This window comes from Clytia hemisphaerica, unplaced genomic scaffold, assembly GCF_902728285.1.
Source record: "Clytia hemisphaerica strain Z4C2 unplaced genomic scaffold, Clytia hemisphaerica genome assembly, whole genome shotgun sequence".
Lineage (NCBI taxonomy): Eukaryota > Metazoa > Cnidaria > Hydrozoa > Leptothecata > Clytiidae > Clytia > Clytia hemisphaerica.
In genome coordinates, this window is record NW_027103888.1 from 28,599 (window position 1) to 42,844 (window position 14,246).

The following is a 14,246-nucleotide window of genomic DNA, read 5'->3' on the forward strand; positions in this document are numbered from 1 at the left end:
GTAGTGAGTGAGTGGGGTTAGTGGGGTGAGTGTAGTGAGTGGGGTGAGTTTAGTGAGAACATTGAGTGTAGTGAGAGCATGGAGATTAGCTAAACTGAGTGAGTGTAGTGTAGTTATAGTAATGCGTGTATTGTAACATGGGTGTAATATGCACGGTAGCTCTGGACATGTTGGCCATACACGTAATTATCATGCACCAGGTCCTTTCCCTTTAAGGGTCTGGCTACATCTTGAATATAAACAAATCAACTAAAATTCAAAATGGCGCATTTCATCTTTCCAAATTCATAATTTTGAAAATTGATTCAACCTCAAGTATCGACTATTTTGGCACTATGCAGCTATGAGTGACTGGAAATTCGAAGGAATCACTGAATCAATTCAAAAGGTTGATTTTCCTTGGCTAATGTCGGTCTTTTTTTTAGCAATTTTTGACAGAGTGTAGAAAATTTTTTTCATGTGTTCAAATTTTTTATTACTATTACCTGTTTTTCACCTGTTCAGTTTTTGTTTGGTTCAAATTCTCCAACTTTTGTCATCCCTACCTTTGTTGGATAAAAAGTAGCAGCATTTTAAAGTAGGCCTAGAAGGGCCAAAAATGATCAAATCAGCAGAAATGAATGACCTACCGTAACTTTTGGTCTAATGTCAACACACCCCTCTTCTAATTCCAACACCCTTTTTATCAGCTGAAATTTTTAGAAAGGTTGAAACTGTTTTTCTTTGCTTAGTCAGAGAAGAATAATCCTTTTTCAATCAATGATTCAAGCTTTCATATTATTCTTTTCTCTATAAAGAAGGGTGTCGGAATTAGAGGAGGGATGTCGATATTAGACCAACTTACGGTACTTCCACAGTGCTGTATGTAGTAACTTTTTATTCTCAACTTCAGTTGAGCTAGAATCCTTCTGAGAAGGTCTATCTGTGTATGTGTGTGTCCTAATCTGCAGAAAACTTTTTGAGGCAGCCGCCTGGTAGCCTGGAGACTTAAAAAAGTCTGGTAGCCTGAAAACTGTCGGATTTGACTGAAATTTGGTAAAATTGTTTTGGATGTTTCTTCCATTTTTCAATTACTTTTTTATTTTTGCTGGGTGGTTGGCAGGGGCAGCATGGGCTCTAGTTTTTCACCAAAATAAGGCTAAAGCTTTAGGGCAGCCTGGAAGTTGACTTTAGAAATAGCCAATATTTGGCTGAAACTTGGTGCCACACTTGAATGTTCCTTGCATGAATTATCTGGGGTATTTTTTTCATGTTTCCAATAATTTTGGTTGGTTGATTAGCTGACTGCTGCACGTTAGCAAGTAATCTTTTTGGACCTACCCCGGTGGGGTGGAGGTCCTATAAATTAACCCATGTTCGTTCGTTAGTGTGTTAGTTACCAGCTTTTCTCGAGATTGGCTCATTAGTTTTTTCTGATTTTTGGCACAAAGGTGCATGACCATAAACCCTCGAATGTGACGGAGCCCGATTTTCAAAAAAAAAATTTTTTGGGCAAATTTGTGCCAAAAAACGGCTTAAAAACGGGTTTTTTGGACTTTATGAAAAATTAGATCATTAATTTTTTCTGATTTTTAGCATGAAAGTAGGGTACAATCATAGTTAAAGGATGGCTCAAGCAGATTTTTGCGAAAAACTTTTTTTGGCTCAAAAAATCGCATTTTATCTATAAGAACCACTTTTAATAAGAATACATCAATGTTTTTAGCCATATTATTATTATTATTTCTATTAGTTTTTTTTTACGATGAAAATGTCACGGTGGACGGGTAATGATTTGAGTTTTCTGTAAACACTTATTATTTTTTTGGCTGAAAAACGAATCTTTATCTATAAGAATAACTATTTATGAGCATAGATCAATGTTATTAGCCAAATTGCTTTTTGGACCTACCCCGGTGGAGGTCCTATAAATTAACCTGTGTCCGTTCGTCGTCGTCTGTTCGTTCGTTAGTTATTAGCTTCCTCATGATTGGCTCGTAGTTTTTTCGATTTTTTGCACAAAGATGCCTACTATAACCTCGCATGTGACGGAGCCCAATTTTCAAAAAAAAAATTTTTGGGCAAATTTGGGCCAAAAAACGGCTAAAAAAAGGGTTTTTGGACTTTGTGAAAAATTAGGTCGTTAATTTTTTCTGATTTTTTGCATGAAAAGTAGTTTACCATCGTAGGTAAAATTGGCTTAAGCAGATTTTTGCAAAAAAATTTTGTTGGCTCAAAAAACGCATGTTTATCTATAAGAATCATATTAATAAGCATACATCAATGTTCTTAGTCAAATAACTCAATTTTTTTAGAGATAGATGTTTTTTGCTCAGGAGGGCTTACTTTTAAAGAATATTTGTGTTTTCGACATGAAATTTTGGTTGCTTGGCGTGTTTTCATAGAAAAAAAATGGCCAAATTCGATATTTTTTATAAGCACATTATCAATTTTAGGTATTAGCTTTTCTCGAGATTGGCTCTTTCATTTCTTTACGATTTTTTTTGCACAAAGATGCATAATATAACCCTCGAATGTGACTGAGCCCGATTTTTGGTAAATAATTTTGGGCAAATTTGGGCCAAAAACGGCTAAAAAATGTGTTTTGGTACTTTGGAAAAAATTGGATCATTAATTTTTTCTGATTTTTTGCAGGAAAGTAAGGAACCATCATAGTAAAGATGGTTCAAAAAGTTTTTGCAAAAAATTTGTTGGCTCAAAAAAAAACGCATGTTTATCTATAAGAATCACTATTAATAAGCAACATCAATGTTCTCTAAATATATGAATTTTTTGATGAGACATGTTTTTTTGCTCTCGAACTCTTGAATATGAAAGAATATTTCAAAAGCATGAATTTGGTTTCTAAACGTATTTTTTATAAGAAACAAACAACTAATTTTAATAGATCGTCACTATTTGTGTTCTGAATGATTGTTTAATGGTCACGCTTATGTAGATATCAATTATATATGTGTTAAATGCATAACCAGGTAGGTCCATAAAAGTATCACTTGTTTATTATTATTTTTTCTAACAGAAGAAAATGTCACGGTAGAGTGCGACGGTTTGAGTTTTCTGGAAACCTTATTTATTAAGCTGTGCATTTTTCTGATAGTGGTTTTTATAAAGAAAAGCGCTTAATAGCTTTTTTATTTCTTTTTCAAAAATCTTTTTCAATAGTGTTGATAGTTTCTCTCAATAGATATGCTTTCATTTTCTTTATTTTTTTGTATTTTGACCAGTTTATGTCTTATGTGTTTCATTGTTTCAATGTTCACTGATTAGTTTGATAACCAGGTAGGTCCATAAAAGTATCGCTTGTTTTTTTTAAGTTTTCAAGTTTTATTAATTGTCTATGGATTTTGAAATTGACTCTACTCTCATCTTTGTTGTTGCAAACATACAACCTGGTGAATATGCAAGTAGCGAGACAAAGTTGAAATAGGGCGCCGTATCAGGAAAATGCAGTTTTGACTCTCTGGCACACAACAAGATTCTTGTTATAGAATTTTCCGCAGGAGGACTATTTTCCTCAGATGTTTAATTCTTCAAGGGCCTTCAGAGGTTTACTGTGCCCGTAAGAAAATTATAACCAGACATATTTCAGCAGTAATTAGGGGCTAAACTTGGCCTGTCATGATAAAAAAAATATGATAACAAATTTTACATTTTGCTTATAGATCAGGAACTTGCAATACATGGTTTTCAATAAGGGTATACAACTAAACTTGGACTAAACTTAGACATGGTTACCTAACTAGTGGGATCAATTTCTTAGCGCTAAAATTAAATTAATATATCCAGGGTTTTCAAGATTCAACAAAGCAGTCAAAATCAAATTACCTTTTTCAAAATAAAGGATGCAAAGATTTTTTCAAATGAATGGTCTTTGAATTATTTTTCTTACAGCCTTGCAGATCAAAGTTAGGCTATTTCGAAGTCATCGACTCAGATTGCTTTCAAATATATAATTGTTGGCAAAAATTAGTTGCCTCTTTTTTTTGTGCTCAAAAGTAAGGATTATTAACTAAATCGTTACTTTCTTATAAATTCACTTTTTAGCCTGATGGGCGATATTATAAAGTGAAATGGGTTCGATATATTTGGCAACATGAGGACACATTACAAACGTTGCAACAGTTGATTCAACGCTGTCTTCAACCGCCTTCTGCACCTTCAAATTATCATAATCCATCTTACACTAAGCAATTGGAGTCCTTTGATATATCACCATTGACTGAAGCAGTTGATGGAGAAGATCCTGAGTCAGCTGAAATTGAGCAGCCAAATGATGTCATTGAAAAACAGGTATAGTATTATTTCATCGCCAATATCGTTTTACAAAGTTTTCACAAGGCTTATTTGATCTGAGCTTTTTACCGCCGAATCTCTACTCTATTTCGATAAGGGACCACAATATTGATAGAATTCTCAGATTCCCTTAGGAATAATGGAGGTTCAAAATAATGGAATAGAAGCATTATTTTTGGGGCCTTTTGGAAGAAAATGATTTACATTGGTTACATTGGTAAAACAATTTCGAATCCTTTTAATCCTTCGTTCCCCATTTTTTAAAAGGGAATGTACACTATTTGTAAAGAGAGGTCATAGAGCGTACACTTTCTTTATGATAAAATGTTTTTTCAACAGTTTCTTTTTTATCCCGAAATTACAAGTCATTAACAGTCAAAACGTAAGGTAGAATTATCCCACCTTAAAATTACACAGATTATGGTTATTATTATAATCAAAGAAAATAATATGTAGCTACTTTAAGCTGTCTCCGAAAATATAACCTGATCGGATTATTTGGATACCTTATCGGGGAAAAAAATGTCGAAGTTTTATTTAGTCGTTTTTTTTTTCGTCGGGGAAAAATTTCGTCACCTAGAGGCATTTTCGTCATTTTCCCCCGACCAAAAGTTCAAACTCGTCACTTTTCCCCCTACGAAATTTACAATTCAGTCACTTTCACCCAACTAAATTGTCCAAATGAAATGGTTTCCTTCACTAGCTTGAAAAAAAATCTTGTAATTCGACGTTTAAAGCACTAATTTCGGTTAATAAAGGTGTAAAAATTTAGGTTTTAATTTTGGTCGGGGTTTAAAAAATCGCGGTAAAAGTTTTGGTCGGGGATAAAAAAATTGGGTAAAGGTTTTGGTCAGGTGATAAAATATCGGGGAAAAAATTCGTCGGGGGGAAATTTCGTCACCCCCTCAAAATTTTCGTTACTTTCCCCCGACATTTTTTTCCCGATAAGGTTAATTTAAAAGAAAAAAAATAAATCTCGTTCTTCGAATGGAAAACCTTGTAAGTTTTGAACTCTCTTGTATTATTTTTCAGAATGAGTCGATTAATTCTGACCACGATACTACTGTCGATAATGAGAGTTCCGAGGAAAATAGGACTTGCTCTGATAGTTGCGATGAGGAAAATGAAACGCACGAATCATCAGATACAATAACAAAAGGATTGCTATGTGGCCAAGAAAAGAGTGATGAAAATCATGAGCAACCCACCAGTCTTTATGAAGTCAATCATGGTGACGATGAGAAAGAATTCGGTGGAGAAGGTAGTTATGAATTTCTTTATAACACCCCTGTATCACAGACCCGCTGGGACCTTAGGTCCATTGGAAAATCTGGTAAAAATTTCGTCCCCGGTAGGATAGTACCCTGTAGTTTTGGCCCCACTGGCAGGCACGACGGAAGCTTTTTATATCTGGTACGGCGAATGAGGAAACTTAAGCGATTTTATAGCGATTTGACCGACGAAGAGGAAAACTTCGGGTATTTTTGTGAAAATCTGGTATGGCGGCCGCGTACCTGCCGTACCCGTTGCGTCGTGCCTGATTGGGAAATTAAATGTTTGAAAATTGCACTCTAAAACCATCCCCACTGGATTTTTTTACCTTTGAACAATAAAATTTTCATCCCCACTGAGGAAAAAAGTTTCACCGGGCTGTGAGACAGGGGTGTTTTATAGGGGTAAAGTAAGAGATAATTGGATAACAATTCAGTTAGGAAGGGCCCCAATTAGATTATTAGCGTACAGCCTTGAAATTATTGATGATCTTAATACTTAATAATCTACAACATAAACGACTGACCGCTTACTTTTTTATCTAAAATCGGCATATTACCCAACTTGATTTGAGCTAGAATCTAAAAATATTCATGTGTTATTAGGTATGTCCCATAGTTTTGAGAAAGCCTGTTCAGAATGTCGTATTTGGCATGTATTTTCATTTTTCATTGTTTAAGAAATTAGATTTTTCAGGCATAGAAACGAGCTTTTTGACTAAAATGAGGCTAAAAAGGCAGCCTGTCGAATCGACTGTAATTTTGGACAGTTCTTTGATGCATTTTCATTTTCCGATGCACGCGTTTGACTTTTCCTCTTTTTTTCACGTTTAGCCATTTCTGAAATCAGGTTGTTTTTCTTGTTTAAAATCCTGCCTTATTTTGAGCCTCATAAAAAGGCATGCATTCTGTCTTTTTCTCTGCCCAAAGAGGAGTTTGTGGGAATTCAAAATCTGGATTAGTAAGAACACGTTAAAAATATTCCCTCCTTTTATTCAGATGGATACTCCTGATTCAAACTCAGCCGGAAAAAAAAGCTTTCTTATAGAAATTTATAAAGCGTAGCTGTAACACTTGAAACTAGCAGGAATTCTTTTGAAAATTGTTTGATCCAGCTCTCCACATTTTAAGTAATCAAACTTTTGTTTGCATGACTTAACAACGGCTATTTAATCTCTTAATGACCTGCTAATTAGCATCTCTTTTAATCATGATTTTAGAATTACAAAGCAACGATGCTGCTAACAACGAGGTATCAGACGATTGTGAAGTGGTCTCGATGACCCATAATACAAATACGGTAATCGCCTCGGTTGCAAGGGAACCTGTTACTAGAGAGCAGAGTGTTCAAGAAAATACAAATCAACAAGTCGGTTGTTTGAATGAAGCGCCTACACTTTCAGAAATCCAACCTTCGATAATAAAAGATACATTATGTTTCACCAAAAGTGTTACTAATCATACTGACCTCCCAATACGTGATCATAAAAGGGACTGTGCTATAGATAACACTGTCATCAAATCTCAAGTAACAAGTTACTTTACCAAATCCACCTCACAGCCATCAAATATCAATTGTGTTGAACTGCAAACAGTCAGTACCGGAGAAATTCAAAATCAAGATTTAATTCTCGGCAGTGATAAAATCAATTTGAGTGAAACCGTTTCTTGTACAAAACGGAAGACTCGACCTTCAACCGAATCAATTCCAGAACCATCTATAGTGGCACTATCTCATCCACAAAGAATTGTCAAAGGAGAAAAGGGGTTTCAATGTCATGATTGTGGTAAATATTTTACACGGAAGACATCGTTAGAAAGACATTATCGTGTCCATACTGGTGAAAAACCTTTTAAATGTGAAATCTGTGGGAAACAATACAGTCAGAAATCAGTATTACAGCGGCATCTTGTGACTCACGACGTATTGAAGCCCTACCAATGTCAATTATGTCAGAAAATGTTTTCAGAGAAAACAGCCTTAAGGCGGCATTACGAAACTCATTCACAGGCTAAACCCCACAAATGTCATCTATGTGGAAAAGCATTTGGACTTAAAGAATATTTATCGAAGCATATGTTTCTCCATAAGGGTTTGAAGCCTTATGAATGCAAGGTTTGTGAGAAGTCGTTTGCAGATTCTTCTGCCTACAAAAGACATTGTTTAACACATGACGAAAGCAAAGTCAAATTGTTGTGCTCTTCATGTAATAAGACATTCAAAACTCAAAGGACTTTGAAAATACATCAACAAAAATGTCAACAGCATATGTTACGTAATTTACAAACAACTTAAGAAATTCGGAAGATATGATGATTTTTAGTTATTGAAATATTGATACTGCATTCTGACTTTTGATGATTCACCTCAGGGGAATATATTTTTGGCCAGTACACGCTTCTTTTTTTTATAAGAATACACTTTATAAGAATGTCCATGATGAAAATGGCCAAAAAATTAAGAATATCCTAAGAATATCACCATCATGGAATTTTGCTATTCAAGCAAAGAATGTCTCATTTTTAGAGCATTCTAAATTATAAATTGCCAATTACCCCCAAGTAATAAGAATGCTGTAAGAATATTTTAGGATGATTTTCCCAAAAAAGTTAAGAATATCCATGATGAAATGGATTTACACCATTCTTATAAAAAAAAAAAGCGTGTAGCAAAAGTTAAATTAATTTAGGCGAATGCTACTTTAATCGTAGAAATTTTAGCGAGACTGATTTTAGCATTTTGGCGAGTTTTTCTATTTTCGCTAAAATAAATCTCACTAAAACACGCCGAATCGATAGATCGTTAAGATTTATCCGCGCGAAATTTCTGGTTATATTGCTTTGTCACATTTTCATCAATAGAAAGGGTTTCAGTGCAAAGAAATATGCTGGAAAACGAATTCAGTCAATAAATGTAATACGAGTATTCGCTAAAATTTATCCACGCGAAATTTTTTGAAATCGTAATTCGCTAAAATAAATCCCAAAAAAATCACGATTTTCCTGACTCGCTAATATGTGCTAAAATTAGTCTCGCTAAAATTTCTACGATTAAAGTATTTATCGTGTGACAAAGTTCTTTAAGTCTCGCGAGAAGTAGGTTTGTCAAACGGCTAAATTGGTTCTATGATGAAGATAAATTGCATGCTAGGAAAGTTGCGGAACTTATCTGTATTCAATCTTGCTTTAATTCGATGTTCCCAAGGCCATCTACGGCCTATATTATTGTCATTGAGATACTGATGGGGTAATGTATTTTTCGTATTTTTCGTTTCCGCCTAACTTATAATTTTGAGCTTGTTAGTTTTAATTGGTTTAAATTGACAATGGATAATGATATAGGACATTCGTGTTCGTAACGAACGTAGCTGTTATGGCAGTGGCCGATATGATTGACTTAATGTGATCCTTAGAACGTCCTTAAAACGTCAAACGTATAACCAAAGTTGACTGTCTGGAGTTTTCAAGGGAGATAGAAGAATCTACAAGTGAACAAAAATATTTGAGCAGTAGAACTGATCTGTTTCAAAGCATGTTTGTGAAAGTCTAAAATTGATTATTTGGTCGATGCAAGCAATACAATGCTCCAACCAATCACAATTATGCATAAAGGCCTTCATACGGTAACTTGAGTATTACTTACTCCATTTTATGCCTTTAGGTCGTGATCCTAATTTCCTTCTTAAACAAAATTTCACAAAACGTATTTTGTAATGTTTTGATAACTTATTTTGACATCGATTTTTGTACAAACATGGTTGATCATTTGCGGTTTTAAGTTATGACCTGGTGGTTTTGAACGGGATAGGAATAGATTGCGAGCAGAGGATTTGCTTTGATAAGATTGTTTGTTTTTACTTAGCTAGTTATTTTGTTTTTACATTTTCACATTAATTGGTCTGAGGATTGTACAGTTTCAATCCATATTGAAATAGTTGAATAGCAAAGGTTATTGATGGTTTGATTACGTTTTTTTTTTTTAAGAACTACATACATCGGGTAAATTTTTGTTGAGGCTTGGCTGTTCTTATCTTTTGACGGGCTTTTGACACTTTAATTGAGTGATCCTGAAATTTTTCTTATCCCGTTTTTAGTATGGTTAGAGTAAATTTGAGATTTTAGACCTTTCACCCTAAAGCACATACTAATATCAGGTTGTTCTCAAATTGTTCTTATTTTTTGGCGTTTCTGAACCTCGCTGTTGTTGTAGTTCGAGCGAAAGTTTAGGGTGAAAGTCAGTCCAATGATCTGAATAATTTGAGGGATTGACTGTGTGGTGTCTGTATGTCTGTTGTTAAGGTCTCCACAGACCCTTTTTACACTCAAGAAAAATTAAAGGCATAAATAAATAAGAACATGCTGTGACTAATACTCAACTTTCTTTCAGGAAGGAAAATTAATTCATCGCCTTTTGTAACAATTATCAACAATATCACTTCCGACACTTCTACCAGGATTAACAAAAGTCCCCCCAAAAAAAGCTACCCTAGGGGGTGACACTACAGTACTTGTTTCTTAACCTTTGGCCATCGGAGCCTCGTATGTTCTTATATAATTTGTTATCATAAGAGAGTGTGTTCTAATTTACTCGCATTTTTTGGTCGTATTCATCTCACGCACACACATTTCTGTAAAGCCCACAAAAAATGTTGAGCTGCTATTTTCGAAAACCCCTGAAGCTTCTGATTGGTCACGCTGAAATTATATTGTAAAGTCACGAGACCTAGGTGGGTTTTCCTACCTAGCCGCAGCACACTTTCCAGCATATAAGCAAGAGATCTCGGGTATTAAAAATCATGACCACAACCAAATCTTTTAATTTTTGAATCTTATTGTGCTTATAAAAAATGCGCTCCGATCCGGTGAGATTTTCATTCATAGAAAATAGTCGTACGACTATTTGTCTGGGTTATCGAGCAAAGCCAAAACAAAAAGGCTTGGTTATTTCAAGATTATTGGATTACACACATTTCTCAGTGTTCTTTCGTTACGTAACAGAAATGTAATTCAAGTTTTTGCTCGTTATATGTACCTCAATCGCTTAAAAAATTGGGAAGAGTTTCCAGGTTTTAAAAAGAAGTTTGAGCTCGAAGTTTTACTTTTTCTTTCATAACTTTGAAGAAAATGAAATGTTCGCATTTTTTAAATTTTTTGGACTTTGTTACGCCTTGACCATTTCAGTAGCTCGGATGGTATGGAATCTCAATCGGGTAGGAACTAGAAAAAGAGGAGGCAACCGAACGGAGAACCTCATTTTCTTCACAACAACCAGGTTTTCGGTTCGGACCTTCTTCCTCGCTTGGTCAACACAGTGTCTATGATAATTTATAAATTTTGGAGATTTTGGAGATGAATGTGTAAGTATAAACTTGATATTCACTTTGTTTTGAATGAAATGTGAGTTCTATAAAGCGTATGAATTGAAAGTGAGCACCACAAATTTTAGAGCAAGGTTGTCAGGGTGATAGCTACTACATGTAGGCAAACAAAATATCATCCTCCAGGATGCAAGACCAAGTTCAATTTGTCAATCTGCAGACCTAGACTTAGTTATAGTTTGGTTACCATATAGCTAACTTCATTCAAATATAAGCGACCCTTTAGTGGGGGGGGTTTCAGGGGGTACCCGATTCCGCAATACCGCCAATTTTTTCTCCAATTTCCGTCAAACCGTCTTAAATTGAACCAAAATTCCGTCACCGAAAATTCCTTTGAAATTCAATATTTTTGTCGAAAATTCCGCAAATTTTAAGAATATCTTTTACCAATTCCGAAATTCCGCAAATTTTTTTGCTAAATTCCGTTTTTCCGCACTAAAATTATCTAATTTTTCGTCTCCGTCAGAGAACCCAATTTCCGTAATTCCGTCTAAATTTTCGCCAAATTCCGCCACTCCGTCCGAAAAAAGGGCCGATTCCGCTCCTCCGCCAACCATGAAACCCCCCCCCCCTTTAGTTAGGTGGCAATCACAAATATCTTCATTTCGCATCCTCGTTGACGTTGGGTTGGGTCTAAAAAGTGAGTCAGTCGGTCGGATGGAGGACCCTGCCGACGCACCGGACTGTCCGGTGTATTTGTCCGGTGGCAAAAAGTATCCTTTCGCTACACCGGACGTAATAAGTCCGGTGTCAGTCCGGTGTTGCATACAGGGAATTTTGGACGCCGGACATTTATGAAACAAAAAATTACGAAAAACCGGACGCACCGGACTTGTCATGTGCGGTGTTTTGATTGTCCGGTGGAAAAAAATATCCTTCTCCGACACCGGACATCCGACTTTTGTAAAAAAAATTCTCATTTTACACCGGACTTTCGCGTGTCCGGTGTTCGTTAAGTCCGGTGCGTCGGCAGGGTCCTTCGGTCGGTCGGTGGTAAAGATTTTCGGGTTTCCATTTTTCCATCCATTTTTGGAGTACATTCTTGGAGGAAACTGCCAGCCAGCCTGCAGCCAAAACAACTGCGTGTAATGGGTGGTTTAAAATTATGACCTTTGAACACTGTGAAAGGGTCACGTGCGTTTGCGTAGGGTAAAATGGAGAAATGCGAAAATCAACTTTGGCAAAAAATTTTTGAAAAATGACCCTACAAGTTTTGACTATATCTTTTTATTCCATGAAGAGATTACTTTCAAATAAAAAATGTACTAACAATGAATGTGTAAGCTTTCTAGAAATCCAAACATAAATTGCATAGCTTTTACCAAAAAATAGTGCTATTTTTACTTCCACTTTAGGATCAGAAACAGTCAAAAACCAGCTTTTTCCAATTTTCTTCGAGTTACAGGAATTAATTCCTTGTTTGTTTTGATCTGAAATTTTCAGTAGGGGTGGCCAACATGGTTCCTTTGCTCATATCAGGGGGGCCCGAGACGGGGGTAAGAGAATTAAAGTTTTTAAGTAAAATCTTAATAATAGATTGTCCCAGCCTTATCCCTCTTTCAATAAAGCTTCCTATAGCTTTTGTCCTTCAGAAAAACCAAAAATATTGGCCTTAATTGCTTGCTTTCAGTTCCTGTAGCCAGTAGTGTGACCCCCTGTATTTCTATTTTGTGACCCCCTGTATTTCGCGTGGGTTTTTAATAGAGATGTCACATGACTCAAATCCCGCAGTCTTATTGGACTAGAGAAAGCGAAAGTGAAATCGCGCGATCTGATTGGATGAAAAAAGACCGCGGGAGCTGGAAACAAATGGAATTCTCTAGAATTCTCATTCGAAAAACAAGATGGGGGCGAGAAAAGCACGTCTTTTGCTTTGGACGAAAGGTTGTAAATTCTGGTCGATTTTAAGGTTTTATCTTATCTCATCTCATTTACTGTAATTAGTAGAGGCTTCTTCAATGTTTGGGGATGGTAAGTCTGTAAAAGTTATTTGTTTTTCTGTGGAAGAAAGTGTTTAAAAAAGCATTTTTTGTGCTCAAGGTTTATTTTTCTTCGCAAATTTTTGTCTTCAATCTTAAATAGACGAACGAGTATTTGACTGATAGTTATGGTTTTTTCACAGAACATAGTAAAACTATTCAGGAACTTAGACCTTTTTACAGAATTTCAAAAAATCTGTTAGTTCTGGAGATATATTGAAAAGTTTGGGCATGAGTAGTTCGCGTTCGTGTTTCGCGTTCCCAAACCAAACGCATGTGGGGTGGACATGCCAAAATTTTCCCCTCAATTTTTAGAAACCAAACTAATCTTATTTGAAAGTCCTTACCTTTGTGAGAAGAATGAGGGGTCATTTATTAGAAATGGTTAAGTATTCCCAAAGTTATTCCATTTTCAAAACACAAAAAAATCACCTTTTCAAAGAATTGCCTCCTTACGTACACCACGCCAGCAAGAAATAATTTTCGGAAGCACCAAAATCCGCGCCAAAAATGGCAGATGAAATCTAGTCTTCCGTGTAGCGGGGTGTGGGGAGTTTTGCCGGTGCGGTCTGAAAATCGGCCCGATGACTGTTAAACTTAAGCTTATCGCTAATGAGCTGGAAATGATAGCTAAAAACAACTTTCACCACTAGAAAGATGAAATCCTCAGCTTTCAGATGGTGTATGGTGCTTAAAAGAAAAAATCTGCAATCTTGTGAAAAAACCTCAATTTCTTCTTATTTTTCGAAATTCCAGACGGCCTGTAGATTTTCAAATAAAGCACTTTGTGATAGATTGTAGCCTTATCCTACACTGGGTTTACTAAAAAAAATTACGATTGCAAAGATGAACCAGCTCAACAGTGACAGCCATTTGTTCAATGTGTGTCGAGAATTTTCCGGTGCCGTGGTCAGCGCTAAATCGTGTTTTCACCTTGACGTCGAAAAACATGAATATCTTTTGAAAGAAAATAGATACCTAGATTCCATTTGTTTTACTTGTTTCCCTGATAATTCCTGATTGATTTAAAAAAAAGAATGAACAGATTTGGATGATTTAAAGGTAAGTACTAATGCATTGAAGTTCATTTTTGTAAATTCTTCCTCGTTCCGCGCAAAAAATCCCGACGAGTGCGCACCCTAACTGTGACCTCCGACCCCGAAATGGCGCATGTAATGATAAACAAAGTCAAAATGCTGCGAATGTGAAATCGCTCGCAAAAAATCAGCAATAATAAAATTTTTGAACGAAGGAAAGGTCATTGACAGAAAAAGTCCGACAAATTTACCGACTCACCGACTCAATTCTACTCAATTTTCGAGAGT

The 14,246-nt window shown here is 35.7% G+C and overlaps 1 protein-coding gene across 1 annotated transcript; it reads left to right on the forward strand.

The window, feature by feature from the left end:
- The first annotated feature begins 238 nt into the window (after positions 1–238).
- Positions 239–7,897, forward strand: LOC136808515 (uncharacterized). The gene is made up of 4 exons (XM_067065041.1): positions 239–388; positions 4,045–4,290; positions 5,326–5,554; positions 6,785–7,897. The coding sequence occupies exons 1-4, from the start codon at positions 344–346 to the stop codon at positions 7,858–7,860; spliced, it is 1,596 nt and encodes a 531-aa protein (XP_066921142.1). The 5' UTR covers positions 239–343; the 3' UTR covers positions 7,861–7,897.
- The last annotated feature ends 6,349 nt before the right edge of the window (positions 7,898–14,246 follow it).

What these genes read in the sequence shown, in the direction of transcription:
- LOC136808515 (XM_067065041.1), top strand. Translation starts at nt 344, where the DNA reads ATGAGTGACTGGAAATTCGAAGGAATCACTGAATCAATTCAAAAG. An exon ending in ATGATGTCATTGAAAAACAG is followed by an intron (nt 4,291 to 5,325) that starts GTATAGTATTAT and finishes ATTATTTTTCAG; the next exon opens with AATGAGTCGATTAATTCTGA. An exon ending in GAAAGAATTCGGTGGAGAAG is followed by an intron (nt 5,555 to 6,784) that starts GTAGTTATGAAT and finishes TCATGATTTTAG; the next exon opens with AATTACAAAGCAACGATGCT.